Source organism: Tarenaya hassleriana, unplaced genomic scaffold (assembly GCF_000463585.1).
Source record: "Tarenaya hassleriana unplaced genomic scaffold, ASM46358v1 Cleome22, whole genome shotgun sequence".
NCBI classification, from domain to species: Eukaryota; Viridiplantae; Streptophyta; class Magnoliopsida; order Brassicales; family Cleomaceae; genus Tarenaya; species Tarenaya hassleriana.
In genome coordinates, this window is record NW_010965541.1 from 2,083,373 (window position 1) to 2,098,702 (window position 15,330).

General features: G+C 37.6%; 1 protein-coding gene and 1 pseudogene across 1 annotated transcript; one reads left to right on the forward strand and one right to left on the reverse strand.

The window, feature by feature from the left end:
* Positions 1-3,648: 3,648 nt before the first annotated feature.
* LOC104815155 lies at positions 3,649-6,668 on the reverse strand (annotated as a pseudogene).
* A 1,713-nt stretch (positions 6,669-8,381) lies between these two features.
* LOC104815089 lies at positions 8,382-9,675 on the forward strand. Its single transcript, XM_010543403.2, has 2 exons — positions 8,382-8,803; positions 8,942-9,675. The coding sequence occupies exons 1-2, from the start codon at positions 8,487-8,489 to the stop codon at positions 9,381-9,383; spliced, it is 759 nt and encodes a 252-aa protein (XP_010541705.1). The 5' UTR covers positions 8,382-8,486; the 3' UTR covers positions 9,384-9,675.
* The last annotated feature ends 5,655 nt before the right edge of the window (positions 9,676-15,330 follow it).

Genomic DNA, 15,330 nt, shown 5'->3' on the forward strand with positions numbered 1-15,330 from the left:
TTTCACTTGATCAGAGAAATCATCGACAAAGGAGACGCGAAGATAAGCAGAGTGTCGACAGATGATAATATTGCCGACCCATTGACGAAGCCTCTCCCTTCGTCAAAGCATGATGGTCATGTTAAGGGTTTCATCGAAAGACTCATTTAGAACAATAATGGCATTGGTAGCTCATCACAATCTTGAGTTACATCAGATGGATGTCAAAACGGTGTTTCTCAATGGTGACATTGATGAGACGATATATATGGTACAACCAAAAAACTATGTGATCGGAGATGCAAATAAGATGGTTTGCAAATTAAAAAAAATTCATCTATGGGCTTAAGCAAGCTTCTCGTCAATGGTATCACAAATTTCGTCAAATAATTATCTCATTTGGTTTTGAGGTAAATGCGGTTGATGAACCAAACATCTCATGCTTACATATCAGAAATCAGATCAGTTGGAGATCGTTGGATACTCTGATTCTGATTTTGCTGGATGCCAAGACAGTCGTCGATCCACGACTGGATTTGTTTTTCTGTTAGCTGGTGGAGCTATTTCGTGGAAAAGTGTGAAATAAACACTTACGGCAGCTTCAACTATGGAAGCATAATTCATATCATGCTATGAGGCATCTAATCATGGAGAATGGTTACGGAACCTTATCACAGGACTACGTATTTTGTGCAGTGTAGAAAGACCATTACATATATTTGTTGGTTGTAATGCTCTAGGATGATCCGTGATATGACATTTGACTTTGTATTGATTCATTGAGTTATGAATGCATTATATTTCCGTTATACGATTAGCATGTTTGTTGTATTTCGGTATCCTTGAATCATTATAGAATGATTCTAAACACCCTGGTCAGTTATCATTGTGGGAACAATGATGAATTAAGACTAGCATGAGGTGTGATCGATGCATTGGATGCATATCACAATCATGGGTACTCATTGTGAACGAGTGACTGGTTGACCCGCATGAGATTGTCACATGGACATAGTCATGATTTGAATATCATACAGCGGTTCGTTTATGGATCCTCATACCTGAGATGTCTAGAGTATCTGATATCCACGAGAGGGCCCATCGATATCTCTCCTATTGAGGAGGTGACAAGTCCCATATTGCATGTCTACTATCTCCATATGATTCGTGAACGTATCTAATCAACGCCGTTATAATCATCCGGTTAAAGACGACGTTTGACTGCGTCAAGACACGCCACTCCTCATATCAGATACTCTAGACATCTCAGGTATGAGGATCCATAAACGAACCGCTGTATGATATTCAAATCATGACTATGTCCATGTGACAATCTCATGCGGGTCAACCAGTCACTCGTTCACAATGAGTACCCATGATTGTGATATGCATCCAATGCATCGATCACACCTCATGCTAGTCTTAATTCATCATTGTTCCCACAATGATAACTGACCAGGGTGTTTAGAATCATTCTATAATGATTCAAGGATACCGAAATACAACAAACATGCTAATCGTATAACGGAAATATAATGCATTCATAACTCAATGAATCAATACAAAGTCAAATGTCATATCACGGATCATCCTAGAGCATTACAACCAACAAATATATGTAATGGTCTTTCTACACTGCACAAAATACGTAGTCCTGTGATAAGGTTCCGTAACCATTCTCCATGATTAGATGCCTCATAACATGATATGAATTCTGCTTCCATAGTTGAAGCTGCCGTGAGTGTTTATTTCACACTTTTCCACGAAATAGCTCCACCAGCTAACAGAAAAACAAATCCAGTCGTGGATCGACGACTGTCTTGGCATCCAGCAAAATCAGAATCAGAGTATCCAACGATCTCCAACTGATCTGATTTCTGATATGTAAGCATGAGATGTTTGGTTCATCAACCGCATTTACCTCAAAACCAAATGAGATAATTATTTGACGAAATTTGTGATACCATTGACGAGAAGCTTGCTTAAGCCCATAGATGAATTTTTTTTAATTTGCAAACCATCTTATTTGCATCTCCGATCACATAGTTTTTTGGTTGTACCATATATATCGTCTCATCAATGTCACCATTGAGAAACACCGTTTTGACATCCATCTGATGTAACTCAAGATTGTGATGAGCTACCAATGCCATTATTGTTCTAAATGAGTCTTTCGATGAAACCGGAGAGAAAGTCTTATTGTAATCAATGTCTTCCTTTTGAGTAAAGCCTTTAGCTACAAGACGTGCTTTATACTTATCTACATTACCCTTAGCATCCCTCTTGGTCTTAAAAATCCATTTGCAACCAATGGCTTTTGCTCCTTCAGGTAATGTGACAAGTTCTCAAACGTCATTATCTTGCATAGACTTATACTCTACGTTCATTGCATCTATCTACTTTTGAGAATTAAAGCTTTGCATAACTTGTGGAAGGTTTATCGGATCATCTTCCAACATTCCAATGATTTCCTCATGCTTTTGAAGGAACACAACATAATCATTTGGAATTGCACTTCTTCTTTCTCTTGTGGGCCTTCTTAATGGCAACTGTTCTTGAGGTTGTTGAGGTTGTTCTTCTGGAATAACCTCTTGAGTTTGCGGTACAAAAAGGAGTTCGAAGTTATCTTGTTGTTCCTTATTAACCAAATCAGAATCAACAATCGAAGGAAGAGTAACAAATTCCTCTTCAAAGATAACTTCTTTAACCTTATCTCCTCCACCAAACTCAACATCCTCAAAGAATCGGGATTTCCCGTCTCAAAGATAGATTGGTTTCCCATCCCAACGGATGCCAGTTAGAAATGACCATTTTTTTGTAGTGATTCTTTCCAAGATGCTGTAGGGAAATCAATTAGTTCTAAGACATCTAAACTCCGATTGACATCCAATCTTCTAGTTTTTATCTGTTTTCCCTTAATACATTCAACACACACTTCAAATTGTGTTAAATCGGGAATATCAAGAATTCCATCTAACACTAGTCGTTCTATCCGTTGTTTGGATATGTGACCTAAGCGTTTATGCCATAAACTTGCAGAATTCTCGTTAGTTAATTCACGTTTAGTACCACGAGTTTCTACTTGCAAGGTTTCATTACCGGAGGTAATTGTGTTCAACACATATAGATTATCTGAACTTGAAAGAGTACCGGAACCAATCATATCTGAATCATGGAAAAGATGAAATAATCCATTTCCAAATGAACAAGAATAACCAAATTTGTCCAGCGCAGAAACATAAACCAAATTCCGTCTAAATGACGGTACAACAAAAGTCTCATCCAAATCCAAATAAAATCCAGAACTTAACAATAATCTAAAAGTGCAAATTGCCTCCACTTGCACCGCCCACATAGATGAATCTTTCAGCATCATTTGGCTTCCGACAGTTTAGGCATCCCTGCATCGATACACTTATGTGAGTAGTTGCACCAGAATCTATCCACCAAGTGTAACTAGGTACCGAAGTTAAATTAACTTCAGAATAAACAAAAGCGAGAAATGTACCTTTCTTTGCACGCCATGCGTGATATCCGGTACAATCTTTCTTTATATGTCCACTCTTCTTACAGAAAAAGCAAGTAGAAGCCTTATCTTGTTGCTTCTGTAACTTCTTTTGAGGTGAACTAGCAGATTCCTTTGCTTTAGGTCTTTTCTTTCCATTATCCTTAAGCAAAGACGAAGTGGGCACTTTCAGTATTTTCATTCTTCAATCTATCCTCTTCTTGCACACAATGAGAAATGAGCTCATTAAGAGTCCATTTATCCTTTTGGCAGTTGTAACTGACCTTGAATTGACTGTATTGTGTGGGAAGGGATATTAAAACCAAGTGCATGAGTAAGTCATCAGACAACTCTAACTTATGTGCCTTTAGTTTTGAAGCGAGATCAGACATCTCTATAATGTACTCACGGACATTTCCACTGCCTTTGTATCTCATGGAGATAAGTTTTGCCAAGAGAGTACTTGTTTCAGCCTTCTCATTCTTGGCAAAACGCTCCTCTATGACATCAAGAAATGTCTTGGCATTTGCCCCTTCAGATATCGAGCCCCTGAAAATTTCAGGAATTGCACGCTTCATGATCATGAGACAATGCGATTTGAATGATCCCACCGCTCAAAGTTCTTTTTATCATCATCAGAACTTGCATCCGTTAGAGCGGAGGGTTCAGTCACCCGAAATGCAAGGTCAAGATCCATGCAACCGAAAACAATCAGAACGTTCTTTTTCCAGGTCTTAAAATTTGTCCCTGACAGCATTGGGATAGAGTTCACCGAAGTTGTGATAGATGTTACTGACGAAAAAGTTGAGTGCATAAAAAAACAAAAGAAATTAACGAACAATAGTTATTCGATAAAAAATTTGAAGAATAAATAATGTAGCCCCAATATATATAAATACATGAGATATTTAGTACAACATTGACAATCTATCTTTGGATAAAATCATCAACTTGTGTGTAATATCTCGACATACTTAAATAAATATGATCATAAAAAATGTCAGATAATAAGTCTTCCTTTGGGTCGACTTAAAATTCTATGAATATCCTAATGATTTTATCATATTTATTTTCATGACAATGTATAAATTCTGCCAAATAATTATCTACCTTTGGGTTGATAATTATTCGTATGAATTTTCTAAATCCATATCGTCTGAATATTATTAAACAAAACATGGATTAACTATTTTCATAAAATATCACTTTGGTGAGTTTCTATGTCAAATAAATCCTGCAAATAATATCAAACCTTATAAACCATCACGTCATTCTTCCCTGACTTATCAAATACTATTTTTATTAAAAAAAATATATCCGAAGCGCAGAAAACATATCCGAAAAAAAACTCTCGGTATGTTCTTTTTTTTTTAAATTAAAACAATAAAATATGGGCCTACTCTAATTGTAAAGCCCATAACAAAATAATAAAAAAAACGTTCTCTTTCCTCATGCAAAAACCGCCAACAACTTTAGGTAATTATTATGTTTCCTTATTTCAAGGATTTTAATAAATTCAAATCATGACTTTAATATACATAATATTGCAATAATATTTGTTATTAAACCAAATCTGACGGTTTTGTAAAACTTACCTTAATTTTCTCTCTTCTGATTTGCAATCAAGACATATATAATTTTTTTTAAGCATCGATTCAAAGGAATTACCAAATCTTAATCCACATATGATTAAAAAATAATAATGATATACCAGATATCGCATAACACTTATCATCACAGAAGGGAGAAACATGAACTTGACGGTGACGCAGGAAATACGAAACATATATTATTCAAACATGTCGTAAGGAATAAAACTCCTTTTGTTATTCAATCTTCTTCTTTTTTTTTTCATGTCACAGATTATTATTTACTAACAAATAAAAAATCTGCAAATAATTCACTGATAACCATCATTCTTACGAACATACATATTAGGCTCTGATACCAATTGTTATTTCTTGATCGATTTAATAATACTGTATTTTGGATGTGCAGAAATAAACCCTGAATCTAACATGTAGAATCGTAAGAATGAAATAGTATCGAATCATACGTGAATCCATTTTCGTAATGGAATCCGTAGTGTCTGACTAACGATCGGGAATTGTGATCTTCTAGATCAACATACGAACAGAAAATAATTCTCACAATATGGGACCGTAAGAATTCTGAAAAACTGTGTGTGACCCCTAGAGACCATAACCCTTAATTTATAGAAAATTAATTTATAATTATTTTCAATTCCGCCCACAAAAGAAATAGAAATAACACAATGGTATCTGCACTTAATCCTACATTTTACCGAAATAATATTTAGGTCTTTTATTTCTTAATTAGATCACAAATATGACCTAAATAAAATAGCACATAATACATATCTTAATTGATTAGAGTGTTGGTCCATATGATTATTGAAATAATCCCAACATTTGTTGTGTAAGAGCTATGTTTTATTGCGTTGAAAACTTATATTTTGTGGTATGATGAAGGTATCTTATTTTGTTGTGTTGGGAACCTGAAATATGTCTAATTGGTTGGGTTAAACCTATGTAATTGCGGATTGATGTTTTATGTGTTATGAAATGGTTGTGTTTTTGATTCTTTGTGTCATCTTATTTTTCTATATTCACAAACGTTTCATATTTAACATCATAATATAACAACAAAACATGACTTCGAACCCGACTTAATACACAAACAACAATCCCTGATAACACACAAACAACATCATTATTATTGTCACTGCAATAATCACCTTGAATCCATTTGTTTTGCACTTCACATTCCCCTTCTGCAATTCAACATTAATCATCCGCAACTCGACTTTGAATATTTCAAATCCCAACTTCACTTCTGACTTCAATTTTTGTAACTCGTTTTGAATCTCTTTGATGTCTTCAATTAGAGCATCATCAAGCCATTTGAAATAATGTTGAAATTTTTTCTACCATAAAACATATCTTACGCGATTATGAATGACTTACGATCACAAATATATATATTGTCGAAACAAACACGAATCTCTTGAGATGGACAATTAAAAAAAATTCTTCCAAGATTCTTTTGTCTTCGATGTCTTTCGTGAAATTGGTCTTCCGCAATCACATTGAGTTCGTATACATTTAGGTACACTTGACTCACTCTTTGACAAAGAAGAACGTTCATCGCAGATGTAACCCATCTCTATAAATTAACAAAAAAAAAAAACACTCCTGAATAATGAATATATTACTTGAAATTGGAACAAAAAACACCTAATTTTCCGTAAATGGTAAAAAACCCCAAATTGTATAAGGGAAAGTAAAGAAACCTGTAAAAATTAGATAGAGAAAACGTAAGATCAGTAAAAGATAGAGAAAAAAAGAGATGAAACACCCAAATGTTTACCTGTCAAAAGAGAAAACTTGAGTATCAAACGAATAGAGAGAAATAGATGAATGAAAAAAATCTTGAGAGAGAAAAGTGATGAGATGCAGAGTGATGAGAGAGATAAAAGACAATATCTAGGGTTGGATTTTTTAATGTTTTTTTTCGGTTTTCCAAAACCGGATTTTTGATTTATTAAAATCGGGTCTACGTGGCAGCCACATGGTATATTACGTGGCATTTTAACGTTGCCACCTTATACTTCTATCTGAATTTTAACGGCATTCGGAGGTGGTTGAATTTACTAATATTTAAAAAGTATATATATTTTTTTTGTTAAAATGTAAATATACAGAGTTTTTTATAATAAAAAAATATATTTTTTTTGTCGACATTTGGAAAGTATAGGATTTTTTTTGACGATTTTAATATTTTTATTTATTTATTTATTTTGATACTACCAATCAACCTAATTTTTCGGAACTACTTATACTTATGAGTAAGTTGGTGCAATAAAATTGTAGCAAAGCAATGTTAAAATGTATATTTTTCAACTTTCAACGTATCATATAGAGCGTGTATATATATATATGTATAATGATAGGAAATTAAATAAAAAATCTCAAACGTGATAAAATATGTATATATTAATATTACTATTATAAAATCAATTTAAAAGATAAAAATTGGACAAAAAATTCTACAAAAATAGTGTTTATTACTGTTCGATATTGATTTAAAATATCAAAATTGGACGAAAATATTACAAAATTATTTAATAAAAATTGAATAATACAGTATAGAAATAAATAATATTTCTAGAAAGATATTCAAATTAAAGAAAATTCGGTATAGAAGGAAATCGTGTCGTTTTTTAGATTAAGAATCCTTTTGTTAAAAAAAATATATAGACCAAGATAGAGGGTCCCACATCTTCTTACGGATAAGCCTTACCATTTTGCTAAAATAAAAAATAAAAACAAAAGCGATGACAAACTGACCTACTTATCATGGCCACGTCACCCAATAAAAAATAAGAAAAAGAACATGTTATTACATCGTGACCCCAAAAGTTTTTCGAATCTGCCTAATACACCTCTAACTCTTAAAATAAATATTTCCAAAATCTTTTGTTTGAATATAGAATTAAGTTTTTTGTGATTATTTGTTTGTTATTTGATAATTAAACTGAATATAATTAAATAATTAAACAATATAACCTTTAGATTATGGTTGATTTCAACTTCACAGGGTTTAGAATGTTAAATAAAAAGGTTGGGATCGAATAGCAAAATTGGAAAGAGTTTTTTTAATAATTATATATATCTGCATGCAAAGTGTGCGTGGAATGGATATGGATAAGGGCTAAACCGACTATCTGTCTGTCCGCCGCTTCCTCGAGCCCGATCTCCCTTTTTAATTTAAAAAACCATTAATAAATATTATATATTATAAAGATAACAAATAATATCAGTTTTTTTCCATATTTATTTTATTATTTCTGTGTTCTAAGAAACCGCTTCAGCACACTGTTAACGCACTATATAAAGATCCCATCTTTTCTTCCCTCTCTCCCTCTGTAATTTTTGGGTCTCAGAAGAAGGATTTTTTTTTAATATTTTGGTTGGGAGGAATGTCGATTGTGATGGACAGAGTCGAGCAGTACGGATTCGATCTCAGCGTCGGGAGTATCTTTCCGGCGGATCCGCCGGCTAAGATCGGCGGTGCAGCCATCTCCGGCGGAGTGGATCGTTGGTTGTCTCCGTTTGGTTCGTGGGCTTCTTCTTCACCTTCGTCTTCGTTGTCATCATCGATTGGGAGGGACAGTGACGAGGAAGATGGCGGGAAACCGTCGCCGGAGGGAGGATATGCCGGCGAGAATGAGGCGGAGAGTGAGTACAGAGGTCCTTTGGACACGATGGATTGTCTGGAAGAAGTTTTGCCCATCAGGTTTGTGGTTTCTGAAACTTGTAAAGGGTTTTTCTTTTTCTGCAGATTCTGTTTGTTTCTCGAGAAAATATGATCACTTGCACATGTGTGTGTATGCATATGTGGTTGGGTTTGGCTGACATGGTGTTAATCAAACAGGAGAGGGATATCGAAATTCTTCAACGGGAAATCAAAGTCCTTCACAAGCTTAGCAGAAACATCATCGTCGATAAAAGACATAAGGAAGCCGGAGAATCCGTACAGTCGGCGGCGGAGGAACCTTCTCAGCCACCACTTGTGGAACCACAAGAACCACCGAGGGATTTCGAAGAAACCCATCACGAATACGAGCAAGAGCTCCATGGGCCTGGCCCTGGCGGCGGCGGCGGAGGAGAAGATGCCGAACTCCGGCGAGGACTCGTCGTCGGGATCTATGTTGCCGCCGTTGCGCCCGTGGAGCAAAGGGTCTTTCGGTAACTTTTCGCCGCCGGAGACGAAGGGAAGTGGAGGTGGGTTATGTACGTGGAGGTCGTACTCGGTGGCTGATTTGCCGAGAAGTTTACCGGCGACGGTGGCGAGCGGTGGCTCCGGTGAATCTTAGGAAGAAAACCATGTTGTCATTGTCTGACAATGACATTACTGACGTGGAAGATCGAAGTGTTTTCCCCCATGTCCGGTTTTGTTGGCTTCTCCGGGGAGATTGGAAGAAAACGAATGGATGATGTCAGATCCATTGTTTTTTTCTTCATTGAAAATCTCTAACCTTTTATCTTTCATCTCAGTGGACTCTTGATTGTTTTTTTTCAAGAGTTTTGGTTAGGGTTACACATTTCCGTCTGTGTTCTGGTTCAATTGGATTTTTATTTGGGTTTGATTTTTTCGTTTTTACAAAATTTATATCTACAGATTTTGTAAATTTTATGTTAGATTTAGTTGGGTTGTAGTTGGGTTTGATTTCGAATAATAAAAATGTTTATTTTTAAAAAATTTGCTGATATTTTTGTTCTATTTGAATTTAAAAATATTATTTATGTTTTCTTTTTTATTATACCAAATCAAATGTCGACATGTAGGTTTTGAATGGAGATTTTGAATGGAGATAGTTTTTTATTTTGGGTTTTTGGTTTTAGTTTTTGGATTTTGGTTTTTAGTTTTTGGTTTTTGACTTTTAAATTTTATAATATTTGAAAACTCAAAAAAAGTAGCTTTTGGTTTTTTATTGATTTTTTCAGTAAAATGACTTTCCAAGTTTTTAGTAAAAACTTGAATGTTGTTTTTTTTTTTGATTCTAAAAACTCCTACCATTCAAGGCCGTAGTGTTGGTATTATTTAACTATCTATTTCGGGGTTTGAGAATTTTATAATTTTGATTCAAGTGTCTATATTTTTTACAAAATTCCCAACTCTTTAATTCCGAAAAAAAATATCAATATTGGACAGAGTTTACTGAAAGGATTATGTCAGATTGCAAAATGTCCAAAGAAAAAAATGCAATTTCATGGAAACTTTAGCATGTGAAGCTTAAAATAGGAGATATCACCATAAAAATTCTGTATTTTCCCAGGTCAACGAAAAAACCCTATACTTTTTTGCTTACCAATTAAACCCTATACTTGGTATGATTAACCACTAAAACCCCAAACTTGTTAATAATTCACCGAAAACCTCTCGCGTCTGCCAATTCAAATAAAAATGATGACGTGGCATTGACTTGACTTTCAAGTTATGTACACATCATCAAAATTATGACACATCATCATTTCAAACAAAAATAAATTACATAATTTATTTAAATTAATTTATATACATATAAATTCATATATATATATATATTAAATATATATATATTAAATATAAAATTACTTATAACTAATAAAACACACACATATATATATATATTATAAATTACATTATAAATAATATATATATACATATTATTTTTTTAATATATATTGTATATATATTAGTTATAATTACTTTTATTTTAATATGCATATTAGTTATATATATATATATATGTTACATGTATAACTAATATATATACATATACATATTATTTTTAATAGATACATTATATGTGTATGTGTTAGTTATAATTATTTTTATTGTAATATGTATATGTATTAGTTATAATATACATATATTTTATCAAAAAATGTCATAATTTTGATGATGTGTACATAACTTGGAAGTCAAGTTATTGCCACATCATCATTTTTATTTGAGTTGGCAGACGCGAGGGATTTTCGGTGAATTATTAACAAGTTTGGGGTTTTATTGGTTAATCATACCAAGTATAGGATTTAATTGGTAAGCAAAAAAGTATAGGGTTTTTTCGTTGACCTGAAAAGAGTAAAGGGTTTTTATGGCGATTTTTCCCTTAAAATATACTGATAAGCCCATGAGAGTCTATACTAGGAAGAGGAGGCCCAAAGGGATATTGGCGGCCCAAGATCTGAGGGTGAGGGACAGCGTCAGAAGATTCTACTGGAGGGGAAGCAACGACACAAGGAATAATCACCTAGGCCAAAACCGTTATCGACACACTCTGTACGTGGTCAGCAGGATGTTGGAGAAGGACACCTCAGCAGTTTGTTAGCAGAGGAGCAGCTATATTATGTTCGTATTTTTTTTGTAGAAATTATCTTTGAACTTTGATAATATTCTGGAAAAAGAGGTATGCCTCTTGGGATGATTGTATTTCCTCTTTGATGGAATACAGTTGGTTATCTTTTATCTAAATCTACCTTTTGAATCTATCAATTCTGGTATCAGAGCACCGATCCGAGTATGCCTCCAAAGGATCAACATAAAGTGGAGCACATGGAAGAAATGGTCAACAATCGTATTAACCGAGTCGAGCAGTCGATGGGGGAGATGAGGAACCGGTTTGATACGTCGATGGGAGAGATGAAGGGCGATATCTCTCAGATCCAACGCGACATCAACAAGCTTCAAGCAATGGGCCTGATGGTGGAAAAACTCTGTGCGATGATGGAACGTTCCGCGGGACTGGAGAACCCACCGGATCCGCAGGCGCAGTCTGGAGATCAGTCCTCTTGCAGTCAACTATTGCGGGCTGACAAGGGTAAGGCTCCGGTTGTGTGTCTGGAACCACCGACGCCAGAACCCTCCTTGTGTCCGGGTGGCTTCCTTCCCGAACAACTGGTTGACGACAACCGAGCTCCGCTTTTGACAGGTAATGAACTCACCTTGAAAAAGTTGGAAATGCCTGTTTTTGAAGGGGTGAATGCTGCTGGTTGGATCGTAAGAGCTAAGCGCTACTTCAAGTTTGGGGCTATCCGCGATCAGGACAGGTTACCCTTGGCCATGTTAAGTATCGATGGGGAGGCTTTGAACTGGTTCGATTGGGAAAACGAGCGAACTCCGTTCACAAATTGGGTGGACTTCAAATCTCGTCTGATGGAACGTTTTGCGGATATCTACACGGGCAAAGTGGATGCGCGCCTTTTGTCGCTAAGACAGACCGGAACGGTGTTGGAATATTTGAGAGATTTTGAGGAGCTGCTTCCTCAGATACCCAAAACGCCAGAATCAATGTTGGAAGCATCATTTATTCTGGGATTACGCACTGAGGTGAGGGTGTTGTTGGAAGCCCTGGACCCTCAGGGTCTCAAACAGACGATGAAGACGGCTTTACGCCTCGATGCGAGCCCTATGTGCGTAACGGCAGCTAAGTCGGGTGACACACGCCAGGGGAGGGTGTCGCCAGCTCCGACATCTGCTCCTTTTTGCACCGTCTCGTTGCCTGCTCCTGGGCCTGCGCGTTTCAGCCTAACTCGCCGCTCAGACCAGGGCTTTAATACATCTTCTGGGCCTCCTAATTCTGGGCCCAATAACTAGGTGGCAGCGACTCGCCTTCCGTTTAGGAGATTCACGGATGTTGACCTAGATGACAAGAGCCGAAAGGGGATCTGTTTGTTGGTTGTAATGCTCTAGGATGATCCATGATATGTCATTTTACTTTGTATTGATTCAATGATTTATGAATGCATTATTTATCCGTTATACGATTAGCATGTTTGTTATACTTCGGCATCTTTGAATCATTAGAGAATGATTCTAAACTCCCTAGTCAGTCATCATTGTGGGAACAATGTTGAATCAAGACTAGCATGAGGTGTGATCAACGCATTGGATGTAGATCACAATCATGGGTACTCGCTATGAACGAGTGACTGGATGACCCGCATGAGATTGTCACATGGATAGAGTCATGACTTGAATCTCATACAGCGGTTCGTTTATGGATCCTCATACCTGAGATTTCTAGAGTATCTGATATGAGGAGTAGCGTGTCTTGACTGCGTCAAACGTCGTCTTTAACCGGATGATTATAACGGCGTTGATCAGATACGTTCACGAATCATATGGAGATAGTAGACATGCAATATGGGACTTGTCACCTCCTTAACAGGAGAGATATCGCTGGGCCCTCTCGTGGAAGTCGGACTATGAAAACGCGTGGCCACGCTATAGATGAAGTTGCATCTATTTTACTAGTCGATTTACCAAGACGAGAAAGCGGTTGAACTTGAAGGGTGGCTCAAACCATGCCCTTGTTCAACTTATGATATCGTGAGACAAAGGATCAGAATTCGAGCTGTTAATGCCTTGGTTAGATCACCTCTAACTCAATTCAAAATGGGTGGTCATGGCGTCTTGTTAGAGGCTAACTAAGTGGGTGGTCATGGCTCTTGCTAGAGGCTAACCATGACTTGTGGTTCGGAAAAGGTTCCAAAAGTCACTACCACTTAGAATGGGCCAGGGTCACACACCAATAGGGATGGACTTATACGTGAAGAATACGAAGAATGGAAACGAGATTTGACCGAAACGAGCATGAAAAGAAGTTTTCAGTGCGTTGGTCCGGAGCTGACCAAGTTTGGTCAGCCCCGGACCAAGTCGGTCAGCCCAGGAGGTCTGGAAGTCAGTTAGGAGGTCATCTGTCCAAGTCTGGTCCGGCTGACCAAGAGTTGGTCAGCCGCGGACCAGACAGTGGGTCAGACGGACCGAGACAGAAGCCAGGCGGACCGAAAGACCAAGAAGGGTCTTGGTCCGGAGCTGACCACGCATGGTCCGCCGGACTAAGCCTTCAGGTCAGCCGGTCCGCGAGCGTCGGACTAAGCCTGGTCCGCCGGACCAAGCTCCTGGTTCGGCGGACCGGGATCTGGAAAACTTTCCAAAATTCGATTTTAGGGTTTTCTAATCTTATTTAAGTTTGGGATTTCGTCCAAACTTAATTAAGGCCGACCTAAAACTCAGAGAAATATCCTAGAACCCTAGAGAACCTGTTCTCTTCGATTTCTATTGTCCCGGGATTGGATCTCGTCTCTTGAGTTACCCTTTTCTTCACTAATCCTAGCAGATTCATTCCAAATCGTTTGAAATCCTTCCCATCGGTGTGGATACGTGTAGAAGGACTGTAACTTCAGTCCTAGGTGATTTAGAACAGGCCCCGGATCGAAATAAACTTCAAGTCTCATCGAGAACGAGGTAAGTAACGATTCCCTCGGTGATATACACGATCTTTCGGGTTTTGCGAGTTTGGTTGCGTGTGACGTTTGACTAGGTTTAGATCTTTCTTCCGCTGCATGAAACCTAGTAAACCAAACCCTAGATCGATATGATCGCATGCTAGGAACCCGTAGATAACCCCAACAGTGGTATCAGAGCCTGGTTCTCTGTATATCGCAGTGATTGTTGTATGATTGCATGATTTAATCGTTAAATTGCATGTAATCATTGAATCTAAGCATGTTTAATGATATTTGTGATTGTTGAATGATGCATGGATGGTATGGAGTCTGGGACGGGTTAACGGTGCGTCGAAACCGGGACAAAACCCTGATTTTCGAAGCCCGAAAAATCTGTTCTGAATCTGATCTGTCCGCGGTCAGCCAGACCAAGAGTTGGTCAACCGGACCAGCATACAAATCAGATTCTGGACCGCGTGTTTGGTCAGGAGGACCAACGTTCACGCTGGTCAGCCCCGGACCAAAAGTTGGTCCGGCGGACCAAGCATGAACAAACACAGGTCCGAGACGCATCGCGGACTGACCGGAAGAAGTGAACTGAGTTGGTCCGGAGCTGACCAAGTTTGGTCAGCCCCAGACCAAGCCCAGTTGATCTGCGCTCCGCTTCCTCTGGTCAGCTCGGAGCAGACAGAAAACGGACTGACTCGGTCCGGAGCTGACCAAGTTTGGTCAGCCCCGGACCAAGCTCAGTTTTCGAACTGAGTCTAATTCCAGGTCAGCTCGGAGGAGTAGGAGAAGACTGAGTTGGTCCAGAGCTGACCAAAAGTTGGTCAGCCCCGGACCAAGCTCATATTTTTCTCAAAACGGACAATTCGGCGGACCAGAAAAGCTGACCAAGGTCAGTCCGGCGGACCAGATTCTGGTCAGCTCCGGACTGGACCTCAGACACTTCTCAAGTCCAAAATTTTGTCCTCTTCCTCATGATTAATCTCAAGCTATTACCGCCCATTAGTAGAGCAACTGTCAAGGCCTCGATCGTCATGGTTACGG